The sequence below is a fragment of the Maylandia zebra genome, linkage group LG5, assembly GCF_041146795.1.
Source record: "Maylandia zebra isolate NMK-2024a linkage group LG5, Mzebra_GT3a, whole genome shotgun sequence".
NCBI classification, from domain to species: Eukaryota; Metazoa; Chordata; class Actinopteri; order Cichliformes; family Cichlidae; genus Maylandia; species Maylandia zebra.
The window spans coordinates 25,463,317-25,485,694 of NC_135171.1; the positions used below are offsets into that span (position 1 = coordinate 25,463,317).

General features: G+C 39.1%; 2 protein-coding genes across 2 annotated transcripts; both read left to right on the plus strand.

Moving 5' to 3' along the window:
- Positions 1-1,423: 1,423 nt before the first annotated feature.
- miip (migration and invasion inhibitory protein) lies at positions 1,424-11,295 on the plus strand. The gene is made up of 9 exons (XM_004548592.4): positions 1,424-1,792; positions 5,448-5,623; positions 5,908-6,013; positions 7,441-7,552; positions 7,631-7,710; positions 7,805-7,931; positions 8,446-8,542; positions 9,937-10,056; positions 10,230-11,295. Exons 1-9 carry the CDS (start codon positions 1,561-1,563, stop codon positions 10,365-10,367), a joined length of 1,188 nt encoding a protein of 395 aa, XP_004548649.1. The 5' UTR covers positions 1,424-1,560; the 3' UTR covers positions 10,368-11,295.
- Positions 11,296-14,003: 2,708 nt separating this feature from the next.
- tnfrsf1b (tumor necrosis factor receptor superfamily, member 1B) lies at positions 14,004-20,040 on the plus strand. The gene is made up of 9 exons (XM_004548593.3): positions 14,004-14,148; positions 15,534-15,627; positions 16,968-17,093; positions 17,212-17,370; positions 18,157-18,250; positions 18,330-18,586; positions 18,704-18,790; positions 18,938-18,996; positions 19,362-20,040. The coding sequence occupies exons 1-9, from the start codon at positions 14,098-14,100 to the stop codon at positions 19,908-19,910; spliced, it is 1,476 nt and encodes a 491-aa protein (XP_004548650.3). The 5' UTR covers positions 14,004-14,097; the 3' UTR covers positions 19,911-20,040.
- Positions 20,041-22,378: the final 2,338 nt, after the last annotated feature.

A 22,378-nucleotide genomic window follows, 5' to 3' on the forward strand; every position in this document is an offset into this window, starting at 1 on the left:
TCCTCTGAGCTGCCTGGTCTTCCTTGCACCTAATATGGGTTTCTTGGGAGCATTTTGTCCTTGTTTTCTTTGAAACCCCGATGGTACTGTTTAGGCTCAACTCAGCCTTTAAAGGCTTGTTCTGTTCTCTGTAGTCTATCGTATCTTGTTTTGTTTTTCTTGTGCTATAAATAACATTTTTTTCTTTTCATTTATTAGCTGGATGTTGTTGGGCTCGTGTTTTGTAAAATTTTTAAAACATGCTTTGTGAATGGCTTTAAGACTAAGTTTGACCTTGTGCGTTCATATTTTTTACATCACTGACCTTAGAGAGCAACCAAGTACTTTTACAGAAACACTAAAAATTTTTTTACAAAAAACAAAAGGCTGCAAAGTTATGGAGGCATGATTAAATATTATATGGTTATGTATATCAACATTAAAAATGTATTGGAATGTAACTAGTACATCATAGGAACAAACTGCTTTTAAGGTACATTGTTCATGATGTTGCTAATTTTAATATTTATAATGAACTTTGGATTATGTTCTCCTTTATGGCATTTAAAAAAAATTCTCCTACTTTAAAAATAAATACATAATTTCAAAACTCCTCTATTATCTTGGCAATGGGTATGCAGAAGGTGATGTTAATCCAAAAAATATCATATTTAATAGCAAATCACTAACTGGAACCATTTTACAGTACAGAAGTTCTGTTGAAGGAATAAGGGTGATTTAAGGGACTTTGGACTTGTATTTCAGATGCTGCTGATCTGCTGGGGTTTCCCCAGAAAACCATTTCTAGGGTTTACAGAGAATGGTTTGATAAAAGAGAAAATATGCAGTGAGTGGCGGTTCTCTGAAAGAAAATGCCTTGTTGATGCCAGAGGTTAGAGGAAAATGACCAAAGTGCTTTGAGTGGAGAGGAAGGCAAAAGTAAAAATATAACAAAAAATAACAAGTAACTACTGAAGTACATATATTATACATATACATTTATTAAAATAGTACAGGTAACAGGATACTTTTATTGTGAGATAAACTTGTCGGGCATTGTGATATAAAATGCCCGACAATATAAAATTATGCTACTGAAGAATTTGATATTTTTTAGACTTTGGTCACTCCTTCGTGCTTCTTGGGGGAAAAAATTAAGTAGTAGCAGAAACTTACTGAAAACAGAAACATAAAAATGTACTTATAAGTGTTTCTTTTTAAAAGGGGGGATGAAAAAGGGGGAGAAAAAGCCAGCTAATATCCTAAAAAACGTGGGTCCTGTTGTTTCTGGGGAAGTCACCCATCAGTCTCATCAGTGTTTCCATCATGGAAGTGTGGCGCCCTCTGTTGTTCAACATCTGGCCTTGTAGTGAAAATTTATAGTTACACGTGTGCCTGTCACTTTAAGAATGCTCAGAATTGTGGGTAAAATGTTAACAGCCAATCAAATCACTGTTGTCAACGCGTTGTTATGGAGTCGGCCTAATTGAAAGCATAGAAGATCCCGAAAGTTTCTTTGTGTGTTTGATGTACTTTTAATTAAAGCTACATTTTATTTGCTTTCTCTAATATTAAAACTAAATGTCCATGGATCGGCTGGAGGTGTTGCGAGAGCGCAATAAACAGTTACTGGACCAGTTGAGGCAGCATGGAGAGAAACTGGAGCGGCTGTGCGGCTGCCGTGAAAGCCGCAAGAGGGAGAGAGAGGATGGAGCTGAGGAGAGAAGACCACTTGAAGAAACGATCGGGATGACCGGTGGAGACCGCGGCCTTGCAAGGGCGGCCCTAGCCAAGTCTTCCGTGAAGTTTGCCGGTAATTAAACTGTTTGTTTACTTGACGCCAGCAGCACGAGAGAAGTAATTAGCAATGAGCTAAGAGTTGCTCTTGATCAATCCAGACCTCACATCACAACAAACCAAAGCTGTCGACGTTTTGTTTACCAGATAGCCAGATTAAACTCCTTCACATATACAGCCCCAACTCCAAGAACGTGTAAAACGTAAATAAAGGCAGACTGCGATGATCTGCAGATCTCGTAGGCGCATATTCACATTAGAACAAATGTTTAAACTAGAAAACGTACGGTTTTAGAGGCGAAGATAATGCCATTTTGAATTTGATGGCAGCAACACGTCTCAAAAAACGTGGGACAGGATCATATTTACCACTGTGTACACGTCTGGACACCGAGGAGACCACGTGGTGGATTTGTGGGACAGGAATGTTGTCCCATTCTTGTCTTTTGGGGGATTCTAGCTGCTCAGATGGTCTTCTTCGTCAAATTTTTCATTTCATGATGTGTCAAATGCTTTTACTTGGTTAGAAGTAACTGTACGCTTGCCAGTTCAATGCCCAGCAGCCATGCTGTTGAAATACATGCAGCATGGAGGAACTGAAATATCCAAGACTTTCCCTGAAAAAGAAGTCTGGAAACGAGGATATATTTGAGCACTCATGGGACCTTTCCAGATGCCAGTTTCATAGATGCTGATGTATTCCCATGCCATGAGCATTATTAACAAGCTCTATGCCCCTTTTCCTCTTTAGTCCAAAGGACATAGCAGCCATGTTTTCCAAAAAGAAACTGTTTTCACTTTACCTAAGTCCATGTAGTGATTTCCATGAGAGAGTCATCATTAAATGTAGTGCTGCCTGATAGTCAGAAGACTATGGGCATCCAGTATTGATTCTCAGCCTTGTGTTTTGTGTAGAGAGATTTCTTCAGACTCTTGGAATCTTTTGATGATATTACGTACTGTAGATTAGATATTCAAAATCTTTTTAATTTCACATTGAAGAAATTATTCTGAACCTGTTCCACAAGCTGTACATGCTGTTTTGTACAGATTGCTGAACCTCTGCCCATCTTTGATTCTGGGAAACTCTGCCTGTTTAAAACGCTTTTTTTTTTTTTTTTAATCCAATCATCTTGACCTGCTCCTCTAGCTGTTTCTTTTTAGTACCATTTACTTTTCTGGCCTTCGTTGCCCCTGGCCCATGTTTTGCTGCCATCAAAATGAAAGTCAACATATATTTTTCATGAAATAGTAACATATTATTTCGAAGTCAGTGACCAAGTCTGAGACCATTCCCAGTCAGTTGCCATCTGCAAAATGACCTTGGTGTGTCAAGACTACAATAAAATGAAAATACGATGGACTCAGTCTTGATCCTGTTTAATCAGTTTTTGATTGAAAAGGATCAAGTTGCCACTTACATGCAATCTATTTGCAATAATACCCCAATTAGCTGTGATAAATCTCTAATCTGTTGCTATCTGCATCAGATCTGTGGTGCTGTAACATCTAGAGGTGGACTCGCTACTGGCAGACCACGAAGAAGCCACACATGGGGTTTGATTCTCTCGATCACAGACAGCCAGATTGAAAAAGGGCAAATTTATAAATGTATAAACACAAACGCAGCTCGTTCATTTCAGTATTCTACCAAGAACAAAATATTTGTGTACAAGATAAAAAAGGTAATTTGCTATCATATCCAGAGCAGTCTGTGTGTTAATACAGATACTGCTACTGTGCCATGTGGGTTGTTCTACAGTCTGTGAAACTGAACTGGGTCTGTGCACCGCGGCTGCTGTTTCACATCTCGCAGTCAGAAAGCCTTGTTATGTGGGCGTCTCTGAAGACATGTAATGTGCAATGTTTGTTGGTTTTGCAACAGAAGGTGCAATTGCTGCCTCACTCCTGAGTGAAAAGACCCTAACCTCACCGTCACTTTACTGCTTCATTCCCAGTTAGAACTTGCAGCGCCTGATGCTGTAACAGACATTACAGAGCCAAACTTCACATATTTACTCTCAAACTCTCATAGTCTGTTTCGGATTTCACTAAGGCCTCAGTCACACTAGAGGAAAAATAGGCCGGTAACTTCTGTGCGATCATGAGAGGTGGTGGTTGGTGAGTGATTGGAATGAATTTTTTTGCAAATAGTTGCACCAACCAAATTGTCATCTACAGCAGGGGTGTCAAACTCAAATACACAGTGGGCCAAAATTCAAAACTGGAACAAAGTCGCGGGCTAACGTTAATATTTATTGAAAAAAAAAAATCTTCCTCCAGATATAAGAATAAATCTTTTCTTATGGACTCAAACAAGTTTTTCTGAAAAACTGAATATGGAACAAGCAAAGCTTAATACTAAACAATATATATATTAGCTGTATAATACAGGTAGGCCAGCTCTAATAGTAATTTGGTATGGCTTCGCGGGCCAAATGTAATTAGGCTGCGGGCCAAATTTGGCCCACGGGCCAGAGTTTGACACCTATGATCTAGAGGTTAAGCGTGCAGCACCCTCAACCTCTCAGTGACCAGCTTTGGTTGCAAAGCGACTGCATAGGCCACACTGTGGGAGTAAACCTGTATCACGTCTGCAGTTAATCGCTGTCTTATTTGTAAATGGAAAATTAATTGCCAAGATCGGTCGGAGTTAGTCTGCTCCATCATTTACTTCTCCAAGTGAGGATATAATGTAATAAATCACATACAATTGAGTTGCTAAAGTTTTTAGCAAATGCCTGCAAATAGCACAAAAAAGTCTTATTTTGCGCCCGATATATGTGCATTAGTTGTCTTTAGGAGTGTTCATTTATTTGGAATGAGAGGAGAGCAAGTTTAGCAGAATGAGTGCGTAACTTTTACGGATGGATTGCTCAAAGCTGAGTGCAGTGCCAAAACTTTGGCTTTGCCCCGTAACTGTGAGTGTTTAGAGCAAAGGCCCGCATATTTCTGTTCCCTAACAACCCTGAAATAAAGCAGAACTGACCTGAACAGATAAATGGATAAAACTTTATTTTTTCTGTTTACAGCAAGCAGAGTGGGCGTTTCAGTTTTTTAGTCACATTTCGACACAGTGAAGCAGCAGTTCGCTCACACAGTGCAACATATTCACATTTCTTTCACGCCCCTCGATAGTATGATAGGTTTGATTAAATTAAGATGCTCAACATTCCACTTCAGACACTCGCAATCAAATGCAAGACAAATGGTTTTTCGTGGTGTAGTGTGACTGAGGCCTGAAGTAATTATTAATAAAGTACTTTAAATATAAGTATTTCTTCCCTGGAGATGTGAGCTTTATTATAGAGAGTGGATGGTGCTTGGTTTTATTTTTTAATAGTGGATTTAGTATATACATGATGAAATGATGTGTAAAATTTGAAAGTATCTGGAAGAAAAACTACAAAGTGCACCTTTATTACCATTCATCAGAGATGACAATTAACTGATATGTGTTCAAATGTAACTAAAATAAAAAAAATATTTGTGTCTTTATCACCTTTTCACTATTGACACTATTGGCAGTTTTTTTTTTTCTATTTGTTTTGTTTTTTTTGTTGTGGAGCCTTTTTATCCTGCTGGTACTTTCCATTTGACTGTGAGCCTGTGGTCTGCATGTAATGTGTGAAATAATCATTTAGAAATCATTTTCTTCCTGTCTTCATCAGACACTTGTGAGAAAAGAACAGTCATCAAAAAGACTGTTTTCACACCATCTTTCACCAAACACAGAGAAGGAACTGCTGAACAAACAGTTAAATCAGATCTCATTAGAGGCAGCAAGAAACAAGACACAGAGCCATTCAGCACCAAGTCCTGTGTAGTAAATCCGAGCAAAGGACAGGTAAGCAAAGGAGCATCAGCATTACCCTGCCTGTGTTACTCTTATAAAGTTAGTAGGAATAAATAATTCATCTCAAACTGAAAAGGCACTCACTAGTATTTCACTGACAATCCCCCTTCAAAAAAGCTAATTCACATCTACATTGGTTTGGGAGCTTTGTATTTATATCGTTACAACTAGTTTATAAACTACAAGTCTGCAGCAAGCTGTGTGCTTTATGTCCACTGAAAAGGTGGAAGTAGAATATGCTGATTGCTAATGCACTGCCTGCTTTCTTTTTGTAGAGGGGTGTGCAGAGCAGGGTCACGTTTCAGTCGGACGATTTCAAAGACGTCCTTGACCCAGAGAGGCATCACCTACCACCCTTACTCGGATATGACTGGATAGCAGGTAAGCTTTATCGGTCTGTCACATATCGCACTGATCTGCAGCCAAAATGCTCCTGAAATATAGGGAGCCACGCTTTGCTAATTTAGGTTAAATTAGTTTGCATATATTTCAAATCTTATTATTAGATCTATTTAACCTTTTGACCTTTCCTCTGACCTTTGATTTAATCGTTCTAGTAACAGGAAATCTATAATGCTGAAAAGTCAAGTTACATGATTTCTTTTTTTTAATCCCACATGTAATACATTTTCACAATATGCTTTTGAAAGTACTGACTCATAGAACCTGCAGTAGTGAAATAGATATAACCTAGATATAACCTTTGCATTTTCTATTGTGGTGCCCAAGATTAACAAATAATTTAAAAAGTCTGATTGTGGAGATATCCACAGACATCTCAATACATTTATTACAGCTTTTTCTTTTGAATTAAGGCGGAGTATAGTTCTAGTGTAATGTTGCATGTTAAGTTTTCTTTACATAGACCTGTTTTCTGATATTTAAATTGTTTAATAATGATGAAAGATAAATTATCATATCAAAATTCTCCCCGTTGCCCCCTGGGAGTGTGGTATGCATGTTCGTCAGGCTCTGATCCTCTACCAGAGTTTAAGGTACTGACTGCACTTCTGGACAGAGACTTCTTAGCCCCGTTGTTCTCTACTACCTGTGGTAGCATTTCCCATCGGGAGTTGGACACTTGTCCATATGAACAACACATATTCCTGAACATTATCCCAGCCAGCCACCCAGGTTCGGACTGAACCTTTGTGCTGTTCTTTAAGCCGGCCTTTTCTAGCAACTGGTAGGATTTCTTGGTGTCAGCCACTTCCTCTGTATCTGTCTTATGTCAATGGTACATCCTATGCAGGAGGTTGGTCGTCCAGTGATAGTTCCTCTTCCTCTTTGTCATCACCGTCTGTCTTCAGCTGCCTGAGGTATTCTTGGAGCAGCTCATCTCAAGGGGCGATCCTCATGGTATATTCACGTATGCTCCGTGTTTCATCCTGTCGCTCTTGCCTCTCGTTCCATTGCTCATAGAGCGTCAGGGTGCTGGACTTCGGGTAGACACCTCCGTGCACTGTAAGGTGTTTTTGTGTCTTTACATCATTAGTGTCTATCTCATTCTGTGGCCAGCTTATTATTCCAGCTGGGTATCTGGTGATTGGTAGGGTGTTTGTATTGATGCCTTGGATCTTTTTCCTAACATTGAGCTGGCTTCTCAGCACCTGTCTTACCTTGTGGAGGTATTCGGCTTTAGCTGACCTTCATGTATTGTTATTGTGGTTCCTGTTGGCCGATGGGATACCCAGGTGCTTATAACTGTCCTGTTTAGCTGCTTTCTGACATCTCCACGCCTTGAGTCCACTTTTTATCTTTGAAGCAGAAGTACCGATAACAGCTGATGTTTGTTTTTACCCTGTTAGGAGTGCTGGATACTGAGGACTCCTTGATAGAGCGCTCAGACGAGTTCTTCAATGATCTCTGTGTATTTCGATCGCTCAATAAGGACGAGTGTGTCCACAGTGGACAAACCGAGTGAGTGGTGCTCTTTAAATATCTCTATTATATATCCATACTGTGTTTTCCTGTGGTTCATTAAGATTTTCCTCACAGATTCTCTCAGGGGAACCAGCCAGTGACACAACTGCTAACAGACAAGGATGGCCCACAAGCTAACATGGACACTCATCAGTGTAAGAGGGAGCATTTATCTGAACAGGCCACTTTCTATTTCCTCTCATTAAGGCTGTTCTAACACTTGTCTCTGCTTGCTCACCTTTTGTGTAGGTACATTCTCTTACAGGATTAACAGCAGACTGTTCCCGGTCCCCCTCCACTCTCAGGAGTGCTGTCCCTTGTGCAAAAAGCCTAAATCCTCCCACCCTCACACTGTTGCTGAACCTGCTCTAATCAGGTACTGATGGCCTGCACTTGAACTGCATTGTTAAACCACTTATGAACATTAAAGCACTTCATCAGTTTTATCTAAAATATATTAGTCTGTCACTTTCAATTGAATACAGGAGGCAGCAGCTCTACTGTGTGCAGCAGGGACTTAGACCTTGTGTTATTTTTTTCTGCCTTCCCATATTTTACACGTTAAAAGCTGAAGCTGTTTCTGAATTCAGTAAAACAGCAGCGACACAAAAAGCAAGCTATGGTAGCTTTGATCTGTAGTATGATACACTGCAACAAGGCAAGGGAAACCTGTGAAAAGGGCGTCCGAAACCTCCACTGGATCAAGTCCTAATAACTAAAAGCAACGGCGCCTGTATTCTCATTTTACATTTTGTTCAAATGTGCTGTAATCAGTAGTGTTGCTGTGTGATATTGACTAAAAAATTATCAGGATTAGTTTGAAAAAATTATCACCTCACAATAGATTTCTTCAGATTTCTTACTCATCTTCTTTCTCTTGTATTTCTAAGGGTCAGCATCCCTCGCACCAGGCTTCTGCCACCTTACATATACAAAGCTCATCGGCGATGCAGCTTTGACCCTTCTGACAGTTTAGGATTACCATCGGTGAGTTACAGGTTAATGACTAAAGATCATCACCACTTGATTTGATTGAACCACTGTCCCACAATAATAAAACCCCTTCTAGCCATTGTGTCTTTCCATTCATTGGTGATTTGAAGGTGCAACATCTCACTTCCTAAAAACAGTTAGACCGTGTGCACGGGTTATTGTCTTACTTGCTGCTCTTATAGCTAATAAACTGTAATGTTTCAGTATATACACACAAACGCACACTCACTGGCCAATTTGTAAGGTACACCCATTAATATGCTTGCTAACACAAATATCTAATTGACCAGTCACATGGGAGCAACGCAATGCATGTAGGCATGTAGACATGGTCAACACGACATGCTGAAACTGCTGAAAGTGAGAACCAAAATAGGGAAGAAAGGTGAGTTAACTTATTTTGAGCGTGGCATAGTTGTTTTTGCCAGTCGGGTGGGTGTGAGTATTTCAGAAACTGTTGATCTCCTGGGATTTTCCCACACAACCACCTCTAGGGTTAAGAGGGAATGGTCTGAAAGCGACAGAGCAGCCGATGAGCCGCATTTCTCTGGGTGAGGTTGCATTGACCTGATAGGAAAAGGCAAAAGCAGAAGATCACACTGGGTGCCACTCCTGTAAGCTAAGAACAGGAGACTGAGGCCATGTTCATCTACGAGTGGTTTCTTTAACATGACAGTGAGTTCACTGTACTCTAATGTCTTCTGCAGTCACCAGATCTCAGTCCAAGAGGGCATATTTGGGATATGGTAGAATAGGAGATCCACATCATGGAGGTGCAGCTGACAAATCTGCATCACCTGTATCTGTACAGGCGATATAGACCAATAAACACCTTAATATGGTGCTGTAGACACAGCACATTTAAATGCTGCAAACTTTAAGAGATAGGCATGCACGAGATTACTACTCCTGATAAATGTGTACCTCTCAGAATGCGTGTTGCTTAGCATAGTGAACACTTGCAGTACTGTGGCCTGTTATGACGCAGAAAGAAAATTTTGACCTCATGCATCCTGTGTGGCTTGATGTCCTACTTGGTATCTCAGGTATATTACACAAGTACCATGACTTTGTATGAATATAGCTCTGAGGAAAATTATTGTATCTGAAGTAATGCCATCACTTTACCAGATACTATGATACAGAAGTGTTGCATATCCCATCTCTAGAAAGGCTTTAGCATCTTTTTTTTTTTTTTTAAATTTTATTTTTTTTAAACTGATTGGTCGGATGTTCTGACTGTAAAGTACCCGCAATTGTGAATTTGACCATGAGGTCTGTATAGCCGATCAGCCATCTCTGCAACTTGTGTTATGGCCCCTGTATTCAAATCTATAAATTCATCTCAAAGCATTCTTTCTTTTCTTTCTTTTTTTTCCACCTTCAAGCACTGTCTATCAGGGTGGTCCAACACAGGGCAGAGCACCCTGCCACCACCCAGCAGCCTTGACCTGCAGAGCAGTGTTAATGTGAAGAACCCAAAAGGACCACTGAATAAACAACTGGAGGTGAGGAACTGGACAACTGTGTGGTTTTTATACAGTCCAAGCTGCCACAGGGCTGACTGATTTAATAAATAAGCAGCTGTTCCTAGTATACAGTTTCTCGCTCTTGTTAACATAATTACGGAGGGTGCTGTACATGTCACAAATTAAACGGTGTTTTTAAAAATATTTTTCAGGATCGGTCTGCACTGAGGGTGTCTCATAACCCAAACCAGATCTCAGATGTGGCTCGCTTAGCTCGTCACAACTTTCAACGGTTTAATCCAAAAAGAAGAGTGGGCGGCATATCTTACCCTCCTTACCCTGCGTGCTGATAAACTATCAAAGTATACTGAGTGGGCTTTTTTTTGTTTGTTTGTTTTAAGCGCCAAAACTGAAAACCTTGAGCGGATGTCTAAAAAGTTTTGTCATAGATGACAGATTAGATTAATTTATTCACGTCTGTACAATAAAACTTGAATAACTGCAGCAATTCCAATTTGGTTGTTCCTTTTTTTCATCTCTGTTAAAAGCTGAACCGATTTAGACTGCACATGTTACTGTCAACAGCCTTGTGGATGTGAAGCAAGACTACTTAGAATTATTCAGTGAAGTGTATGTACAACATTGCAACATAAAGGATGTTGTTTTGGTTGTCTCAAGTTTGCTTTTCCATTTCCAGCCTCTTGTTTTGGCTCCAGGGTCTAGCTTACTTCTGTTTTTAAGCTTCCTTTGACACTTCCTTAATGTTGGGCTGAGAACACAATAGAAGCAAAAGCAGGGGCTGATGTAAGGTACAGAAGCAGTAGTTCACAGGAAACCAAAGAAACACCTATGTTAAATGTCACATGCTGTAGAAATCCCACCCATAACACTGTCGCTTTCCAGTTTGTCCCCTCTAAGCCAACTAATTTGAATTTCTGAATACATTAAAAAATCTACATGCAATGTATTTCAACCAATTAAATCCACAGAAATAGGGTAAACACGATTCTACTGATTTCTTTTTGATGTATTTCTGCTGCTCAGAAGGGATATAATGACTGGGTAATAATTCATATCTTCCTGTTCTGGTGAAGCACTTTGAAGGTTTGTGCCACAAACATCAGAGACTGAGTTATCTGACAGACAGACATCCGATAGTTGACTTACTTTGCGGATGTTGTGACATAAATGAAAGGCTTCTGTGTAAGATGTGGCCCTGTGATAGCAAAAGTGTTTTTCTCTCTAACACTTGTCAATAAACGAATCTAACCCTGTTGATTATGGTCGTTAAACCTTTCAGTGTATTTGTTAGAAGCACCAACTTTTTCTTCCTTCAGCGAAAACAGGATCTGAAAGTCACTAGAGAGTGACAAGATGGCATTGCATAATCATCATTATGGCTGGTAACGGTGGCATAGATGCATTTTGGGATTTCGATGGTATGCGCAATTTGCTGTGAAATATTTAGACTGACTTCTTCAGAAATAGAAGCAAGCAGTGCGTTCATTCCCGTCTCAAGAATGTTTCATGTCTGTCATTAACAAATATCATGCTGTACTTTTGGAAATTAGTCATCAGTACTATATGCAAAATCAGTGCCCTATCACGTGAAAGTTAAGATATTTAGAAAAACCTTTAAAAAGGTTTCAATTCACCTTGTTGTGGTTTTTTACTACAACATGAAACTCAGGTGAGGCTAATGCTCTAAAATAAGCTCAGAATTTCATGAAAAAAGTTTTTTATTTTAGATTAAACATTAGAAGACTGTAATGGACAAGAGGGCTGATACTGCTGAGCAGCAGAGACGTGATGACAATGTGGGAGGGGAAACTTTATTATGAAATGTCAACTTCTCACACAGGAACAAACACTGCGGCACAGGGGCATCAGACTGGGCAAAGCACAAACGCATTCAGTGTCATAGCAGAAAACATGTCTTAACAAGAATAAAACAGTTGAGGTGTAAAGTATGATAAAACAAACCTCTCTGCCTTTCACTATTCCCATGTCTCCACAGAGAGATCAAGCTGGGAACGTCTCACCCAAAGACTCTTGAGCAATGTCAGCTAGCAGCCACAGAGTTGAACCTGTGTTTCTGGTTTCTTTTTTTAGATCATTAAAAAGGAACTTAAAAATCTTTATTCATGTGACAAAACTATAAGTCTAGACACACATATCTATCCACATCAATCCTTTGAGTAGATTAGGTAGTACAATAGCCATTGCATTTGACCCATATAATTTGCAAGCTGTGCTCTATAGACGGCTGTGCATCTAGGTTGCTGTGTATAAAGAAATCTAGGGCATTCACTTCCTGTTTTAAAGGTGACTTCAATACATATTTTTTTTAGCACTTCTATTTTTTGAATGAATTGTTGACACAGCGCTTAACTTTTTATTACCTGTCAGTTTTTCCCCGAACATCAAAAATCCTATTAAATGATCAAATTAAAGTAGTTTTCAGCTCCATAAGCTGATCCAAGATCTCCCAATCTAGTCTACCGACCACATGGAGAAGTATGCTGTTGGCATAATACAGGCTAAAAGCAATGCAATTGTGATTTAGACTAGACAAATGCTTACAGATAAAGTCCATTTACAACTGGAAAGGAAAGCTGCCAACAAAACCTAACGTTTACCAGAATCACTACGCCTTCATTAAGGCACAGGTGAATCTGACTATAATTACATATTGTATCTAGTGTGTTGTTGCTTAAATTATGCTAGTCTTATGGCAGGTAAGACAAGATTCGGCTTGCTCTTTCAGCCCTAACCCTGGTCGTGTTAAATGGACTGAAGAAATACAAAAGCACAATTCAAACTTGTAAGCAGGCTTACAAATGTATATAGGGTGACAAGTATCAAAACTTAGGTTTCACAGATATGTGAATGTGTGTTACTGGTTTTCTTCCTTCAACTTCTTAACTCAGTTCAAGGAAACTGCTCCTGCTTACACATGAGTATCAAAACTTAGGTTTTAGGACAATGTCCTTATTTTGAATCTTACAACTCCAAGACGATGTTTTTCATTATCTTCCAACAATCTTTGTGACACTAAAAACTCAGGGCTGAACCTTAAGTAACCCTGCTAAGTCCCAAATGCTATTTTGCAGTACAGCCCTCAGCAGCAGAACTTGATTGCTGAGTTTGAATTTAAAGCAGCATAATTAGGCAGATGTAACCACGATAAGTGGGAAGTAATTCTGGTGCATTTATGCTGATCTACGTTCGAGCGTTGAAGGGCAACAGACACACAATCCTCATCTCAATGCACATCAGCAAATTTAATGCTTATAGCTAAACACTAATGTCACATGCATTTTAGCTGAATAAAACTCTTTGTTTACGTGACTAAATAGAACTTAGTAGCTGAGAATGCCAGATCCAATGTCTTTTCACTCAGATGTTTAGATACTGATAATAAAGCCCTACCTTCTTGTTGAAACTAGTAAAGACCACTTAGCAAATCTACATAATGCGAAAAGATGTGGGTTAAAAATGACTTCCAAGTTGTTGTTCAAAGGTCTATTTCTTAATTTTTTTATGTGACAAACTTTTTGGCACATCATGTTACTGACCTAACGACCCCTTTTCATATGTAGTAAATTAATTATTACCTATTCATACTGGTGTTCTGTCCATAGGCAGACATTTCTTTGTAGAAGTCTAAATTTTACTTTAACATGAAAGAAATATTATCCATAAACACCATTGTTTCCTCACGGCACAGCCAGCAGCTGGAGTAAATCTTACTCTTTTAGCAGACACTGAATTACCCCAGGTAAACAAACGCTGAGATCATAGCAATCTTATACTGCGCATTTATAACGGATATCATATGTAAACATGTGGGAGTCCAACATCGCTTTTTAAACATGAACTGTACCACTTCGTATTAGGTTTTTACAGATATGTGAATACGTGTTACTGGTTTACTTCCTCCAACTACTTAACTCAGTTCAAGGAAACTACTCCTGCTTACACATGAGCACAGTGAGTGTTGACCCGCCTAGAAATGAAAAGTACAGTGCGCACGCTGGCTGCCGACTCGTCTCCTCTGTGGTTTACTTTAAAGAAGCAATGAAGGACACGCTTTTACTGCTGTTTCTGCTGTGTGCCCAAACTATCAAGGTAGGCTTTGTCACTGTCTTTAAGTCTGTCACACTTGATTGTACTGTTCATCGCAGACTGGATGAATACCAGTGCAGTGGGATTCAGCTAATGACCAGAGGGACAGTTTAAATGGAAAAGGAACTGAAGACGCAGTTCTCTGAAATCACTGAAAGACCGTCATTAACATTAAAGATTTAATGTAGATGTCTAACTTCTGTCATGTAATTTAACCTTTCTAATGTGTTTCTGTATATTGTTTAATCTGATCACCTGTCCTGAAACCAACAAACGGAGAGTTTTTCATTTCTTTTAAAGCATTTCTTAATAGTCTGTATCAATGTGATCATATTACAGTAAGTTTTACCGTGGAATTTTAATGAATAGGTTGTGCTGTGGTGAACCTGTATGAATGTTTGGTTTCGGTTACTTGCTCTCTAATGGAGTTTCAGACTGAATATCTCATTGCAGAAATGAAGGAGCAGCTCTTTCTGTTATCTCCCTGTATCACTGTGCTTTTCTGTAAATCATTAGTTGTTTTAGGCATGAAGCCGAGAGCTGGAGGAAAACACAGACTATTATCACTGATTAACTGTCAGGAAATAAGAACAAAGTGCTTCATAAATCACCTTTGTCATGACTCGCAGTAGTACCGGTGGTCACACTACACAAGAATTTACTGCTTAGGAACCCAGCGCTTCCAGGTCGCCGCCTCTGTTTCCTGTAATACGAGAAACACGGTGCTGCAGTCAGCATAATCGTTCATTTTGCTTGTCATTGGAGGCCACTGCGGTGAGGGAGTTTCATGTTTTTTTTGTGTGTGCATAGGACAGGTGTGCAAGCAGCTACAATGTACTTCAGTCTTTACTATCTTTTGGTGTGTGAGACAGAAGCACAGGCAGAGATGGCATGTGAGTTAAGGCATTGGTATGCGTGCACTGCCCAAACGCCCAGAAATACTGCAGAAAAAAGAGTCACTTCCTATGAATTCTGAACAAGAGTTTGCTTGTTTGACCATGTCTGCACTGGGGCCAGCACCATTACCAGAAAGGAAAAAGTGGGCGAAGGTGTGGGTAGTCTGGTTCTACTTTAAGGTCCTATTTAACATACTCAAAAGTACAGCAGGTTATATCTCAACCTGTCTGTTTCCTATATCAGACAGTGACTAAATCTTTGATTTTGAAATTACTATCTTAACTGAGTTTGCTAATGTTTACGCTTATTGTCTACTTCTGAGAACATTTATAGCAAAAACGTCATACACTTTCCACATAAATTTGTAATTTCAGAATTACTAAATTTACCTGAATTACTGGCTCTGGGTTGGAGGGTTACAGCATTCTTCGCTGTCTACATCTAAGGAGCAGAAAATGAGATGCGCTCAAGTATTTGTCTGTTTCCCATAGGTCTGCTCTACACCCTACAAGAGTGAAAATGGACAGTGTCGAAATGACACAGAGTACAATCACAATGGCCTGTGCTGTACAAAGTGTCGCCCTGGTAAGAGTTGTCCTGTAAACATAACAAAGACTGCATTTTTTTTTTTTTTTACAAAACTTTCCACCACAACCGTTAGACTAGATAAACAATGGTCAGGCATAAGCTATTCTGAAAGTTGCATCACTACACGATGAGCACTAACGCATGTCATGAAACATGTTAGTAAAACTTGGGTGTGAAGGTGTGAAAGAAGGAAATTTTCACCTACTGTGACTAATTATATGTATTTATAAGCTGCTCTTTCATCCTCAGAGACGAAGGAAAGCAAACGCACAATACTGTTAATTACTTAAAGATTTAAAGCAGAATTTTAATACCTTACACATAACACAGCTTAACAAACACAGACCGCCCAACTTCATTTGGAAAGGTGCACACACAAAGCCTCATAAAAGTCTACAGTTCCACATCTATTACAAACTGAAATAGACATGAAAAATCAAGCTATTACTATGTAGAATTTCATAGTTAAAATACAATGTGTATACTGTAACATAAACAGGTAGTACCTGTCAACAAGTAGTAACAATGAACACTCTTTTGAATGATACAGATATATTAAATACTAAGGTATTACTCAGTGGTGGACTTTATGGGATTTGAGGAATAGAGAACAGGGGCTTTTTTGTTCTTTCTGCAACAAAAACTACCAGCTTGGTAATTGTGTACTTCCTGACTCCGAACAAAAATGCTGGTTAATACTGCAGGTAGGCTGGGTTTCGTAATGACTGCACTAACAAAAGGTGCATTCACACAAGGATTTCCCTCTGTTTATTTCCTCTTTTGTTAAGCAGTGGCTTGTGTGTGTTTTTGGCTTTGTGAACCTCCTGCTGTGACAACAGTGATTTGGGCCACACTGAGCTGGAAATCAGTTTTACTTTGAAGCATTTCAGCCGTTTTGCCCTCGCTCCACCCCTGCTCATGAGATAACTTGATCTCCCATGCTCACTAATCTCATCTCTCCCACTCAGTATGAAGTTAATTGTTTTACTTCCCACTTTACCACTGAATGAGTGCAGCAGACATTTTATTGGACTGCCTTTTATCGGTTAAATGTGTGTATTAAATGCTATAGTTGCAATAACTTAATGCACTCAGGGACAGAGTATAAAGTATTGTATTATAATGCATTGTATGTGTCACTGTTACGTTATCAAAGTATGACCAGATTTTATTAGGCTAAACAATTAACAACTATGACAAATAACATTAAACTTATGCTTTTGGCCTTTTTGGGGCTTTTGTAGAGTTACGGTACCTATGTGCAGTAATAAAATGCATATAAAACTTATAAATTAAATATAAATGTAAGTTAAGTAACTAAAATGATATAATTACAGGCTATCGAGGGGACACACGTTGCACTGAAACTACCGATACTGTGTGTACACCATGTCCTCCGGATCAGTATCGAGAGAACTTTAACTTCTATCCAAACTGTAATAGCTGTCAAAAATGCAAAGAAGGTCAGTGGATGAACTGTACATCTCCATGTTATTACACTCATATTTGTCCAGTTATTGTTTTGTTTAATACCAACAAGCAATGGATGTGAGCAAAGAATACTTTTCTGTCTTCAACTAGAAAAAGGTTTACAGTATGCACAGAACTGCTCCTCTACAACACCGTCCAAGTGTATTTGCAGACCTGGGAGGTTCTGCCGCTTGGGATATGACAATCCATACTGCTCAGACTGCAAAAAATACAAACAATGCAAACCTGGCTTGGGAGTGTCTGTAAAAGGTAAAACTTTTTTTTTTATATCTCTCTTGTCACTATGTTTTTATGGTACATCTTAAAACAATATTTTGAAATTTAAGGATGTACCATTTGTCAGATGAGCCAACTTCTTTCTGTGAGGGTCTTCTGTAATTACTACTAATAAAAATATAACAAAAATAAAAGGAGAGGGGTACATGCTGGTGCAGTGGTTAGCACTTTTGCCTCAAGCAAGACCTCCTGATTGCCTGTGCGAGTTTCCTCTGGGTGCTTTAATTTCCTCCCACAGTCCACACTTATCTGGGTTGATGTTTTGATTTAACAAGAACAGGCCCTTTTCTAAGTATAGCTTTAACTTTAGTGGTTACTGGAATAGAAAAAGTACTGGTGTCGGCCCTCAGCCTCCTCGTAGATATACTCCACTCATTGACAAAGTTATATGCTGTTACAGATTCATTTATAGATCAATCAAGAGTCATCAACATGATCAATTATTCTGGCTCATCCCACCAAATCACTCAACAAATACCATGTTATGACATTATTAGTATATTGACCTTTATCCTTAGTGCAATATAGCTGTCGGTATACTGTGCTCATGTGACTGCTTTTTTCGGGACAGTGGGTCAGATGCACTCTTCGCAGCTACAGCGTTTTTTTCTACAGATTTCTATTCAGTCTCTCTGATATTTCCCATGAAGTCTCAATATGCCAGTGCTTTTATTAATGTTGTTTTGTAACATGTTCCATACAATACAAGTCATAGAGTGAAACACGTCATTAAATTAAATGTTTTTCTGTTGTTGCCAGGCACACCAAATTCAGATGTGAAGTGTAAAATATGTCCCGAAGGCACGTTCTCTGACAAGACCTCCTCCACTGACCCCTGCCAGCCCCACACAGAGTGAGTGAAGGAGAGCTATGGTATTTCCACAAAGGTGTTCCAGACTCAAATTGCTGACCCTTCTCTTTGTTCTCTTCAGCTGCAATGGGAGGGCTGTTCTTAGAGAAGGCAATACTGAATCAGACAATGTGTGTGAACCGTACTCACAGTCGACAACAACTGACAATCACAAGAAGAGTGTCGGTACAACTCCCAGCACAAGCACGACCACAGTTGCACCAAGCTCAGGCTCGACATCTCTGCTAAGAAGCACCACACAGTCTGCCTCAGTTTCAGAAGAACCCTCCACCTATTTAATAACAAGCCTACTGACCCCACCGCCTGACAGCAGTTATGGTACTATAACTGACTAACTTTCAGACTACTCATAAGAAAACAGCTGTGTATGAAAAGTATTTCAAAAGTGCTCTTGTTTTGCTTCTTTTGAGATGTATCTCTGCTTACCTCTCTTAGTTGGATTAATTGCTTCTGTCACTGGATTACTTGTCATCACCATCATCCTTTTTCTGCTATGTTATTATCAAAAAATCTGCAAGAAAGGTAAATATATGCTTTTATAGGCATTATGTTTATTTCTGAGTTACATTAGAGAATGATAAGGACCAGTTAGTTTTTAACTTCTTTACAAGGAACAGTTTTTATTACACTTTCCCTCTCTTACTTACAACCATTGTTCTTTTTTCTTAGACACTGAAAGTTTATCTCCTAAGGTGGATGCAAACGGAAACTGTGAGACTGCTGACGAAGTAAGTCTCGGCTTTCTATCTTTCATACTGAATACACCCTACATTTAGTAAAGTACACATCCTCTGTGGTCTGCAATTCAGTACAAGATCACTGCCATTTATTCTCCCCCTTTTAAAGTTGATTGCGTTCAGTTTTACAACAATTAAATCATGAAACATTCCCATTTGCACGTTTATTGATATAATCCAGTCCAGTACAACACCACTGCTAACTGTAACCACAGTGCGACTTCCAATAAAAGCATCAATAAAAACTGGGCTTGGTAGGCACCATAAAATTTGTCTTTATGGCAGAATAGCTCAGTGTTTGTGATTTTTTTTAAAATCCGCTGGAAATGAACTTCTCTTTTTCTTCCTCCCTGCAGAAATACAGTGGGAAAACTCACCTGACTTTATTTAAAGTTGCATCACAAGAAAATGAGTGCCTGCTAGAAAAAGGGGAAGCCAGCAGTGATCACAGTCAATGCACAACCAATACCGAAACTTTAACTAGAACTGATGGTTGCAGCAGCCAGGAATCCATCAGCCCTTTACATTCCACTTTTGCGCTTGACAATCCATTGTCTGTTCTGTCCGAGCCCAAGACTTTACACTCCAACAAAGACTCTGCTGCACCACAGCCCAGTATCCAAACACAGACGTCCTCTCAGCCCAGCAGCCCTCAGATCATCACGCCCATGACTACCAGCCCACACGTCAACGTTAACATCACTTTGCACATAGGAAACGGGTCCTGTGGGACACCAGCTTTCATACCTGCGGACTTGATAAAACCTGACTGTAAGCTCCCCTATGGAGAGGAAGAGGAGTCCTTTAGCACCCCACAGCAAGAAGATGGCAAACAGTCACTAATGTCAGTGCCGGAGAGTTCCAATTACTGCACTGAGCACACAAAGCAAGACTCATATGCATGAAAGACTGATGTTAAGGTACACAACTATTTCCACTTTGAAGGCAGAAACTGTTACTTATTGTTTATATTTGTATATATATGTATATATAAATATATATAAGCCATGCTGGAAATAAAAATGTAAATATGGAGAGAGGTGTAGTCTACAGTCATCATAATATATTACATCTATATCCAATCTTTGTTGTAAAATGCATATCTTGTGTGTACAGTTTTGCTGAAAGAATCATTTTCTTTTGTTAAGATACCACACATCACTATATTGTGTATTACATGTAAGGTAACCTCAAAAATGTGTTTGGATACCAAAACCACACTTTAAAAAAATGTAGGTCAACTGCACTAGATGACAAAATGTCAAAGATTAAGCAAATTATTTTAAAGCAAAATGGCACAGCTACACTTTAAATTATATATTTTTTAAAAAAATACATATTCAAGAAAACACTCTGGTCATGCAGCAGTGGCTGCCCTAAAGAGTTCAGTCACAGTCTTTCAGAAACTAGGCTGGGTTCCTTGCAGTTTGCAGAAACTGCTTGACAATATTGGGCCATGAAGTCAACTAGTTGAAATAGCTGTGGTTTCCTCCATGTGACAGAGGGCACAGATATCCGCTCATTCACGCTTCTGTATGCTGCATGTGCTCTGTGGGATATTCTGTGAATTTAATTTCCTCATTTGCAAAATATTTCTACAACGGGGGGGCTGAAGATCGACGTCGGTCACATACGCTCATCAGACGCTTTATTAGGTACACCTTGCTAGTACCATGTTAAATCTCTTTTGTCATAGCCGTCTTAATTCTCTTAAAACATTCCTCAGAGATTTAGTCCATGTTTGGGTCCACTGAAGCAACTGTGTGACAGTTGCTGCAGATTTGTCATGTTTGAGTCCATGATGCAAATCTCCTGTTTTACCACATCCAAAGGTGCTCTGTTGGATTCAGATCTGATGATCTTGATGATTTGAAGTTTGTGCATTATCCTGCTGGAAGAAGCCATCATAACCGAACCATCAGGATGCCGTAGCAGAAATTGAGAATCAGAGCAGGCAACATCTTTCCAATCTTTTCTTGTCTAATTTTGCTTAGTACATACACATCTCAGCCTCAGTTTCCTGTTTTTAGTTGACAACAGTGGTACAGACTGTGGTTTTCTGCTACTGTAACCCATCTGCTTCAAAGACTGGCGTGCTGTACATTCAAAGATGCTCTTCTGGTTACAACCTTGGTTGTAACAAGTGGTTGACTTATTTTTGCCTTCCTAGCTGCTCAAAACAATATGGCCAGTCACCTCTTGCATCAACAAGATATTTTCACCGAGAGAACTGCTGTTGGCTGGGTGTCTTGTTTTTCAGATGATTCTCGGTAAACTCAAGAGATGGTTCTGTGGGAAATTCCCAGTACATCAGAAGATTCTAACATAATCAGACCAGCTCATCTGGCACTAACAAATATGCCACATTAATAGTCACGTAAATCACCTTTCTTCTCCTTGTGATGTCTGGCTTGAACTTCTGCAAGTCATCTTGACCATAACGACCAAATGCACTGAGATCAAGCCATGTAATCGGCTAATCAGGAGTTGAAGAGGTGTACCTAACCAAGATGTCGGTGAGAGTCGACGTGTAGTTACATTTCTAGGGGGTGTATATCAGGTTATAGCAAAGGATTTCAGAGGGGTATGCAGTTACAATGTAAATAAAAGGTGTATTTTTATTTATGTATTTGGCTGATTTAAGTTTGCATCCAAATATTTACAAAAACAAACAACAGTACATGTCTGTTTGAAAATCATAGCCATAATTTCTGAGTTTTAAACATCACACACCCTTTTTATCCAAATTCCTTGATTCTACTTTAAATGTTCTGTAAACAGACTTGCATTTGGTAAGTCTCATTTATCCTAGAAGTGATCCCTGCTGCTGTTTCACACCTGCTCTGCTTGATGTTGCTCACAATTATTCAGTCCAATCTGCTGCTGCGCTTTCTCTGCCTGGTACCTCATGTTCTCGGTCATGACATGACATGAATGCTTTAAAAGTATCAACATCAGCTTTTCTCTAACAGCATGGTGGGAGTTTCTAAAAATAACGGAGTCTTCATTAATCCCATGCAAACGTACACCTATCTGGAATAACCCTGACATATTACAAAACAATAATATGATTAATTTCCCAGAATGGAGTTGTAAAGGAATTAAATACTTAGAACATATATTAGAGGGAACAGAATTTATTCCATTTGACAGACTAGTTGAACAATATGGGATCAACAAGACAAGGTTTTTAGAATATCAACAAATTAAATCCATAGTAAAAAAGAAATTTAACCTCAGTCAAGTTGAATTACAAACACCACTAAGTGCGGCACATTTTCTTACTCTTAAATCCCCCAAATTATTATCTAAAATATACAGAACACTTTCTAAATTAGATGAATCAATATCCCTTCCTACTGCAAAGTGGGAA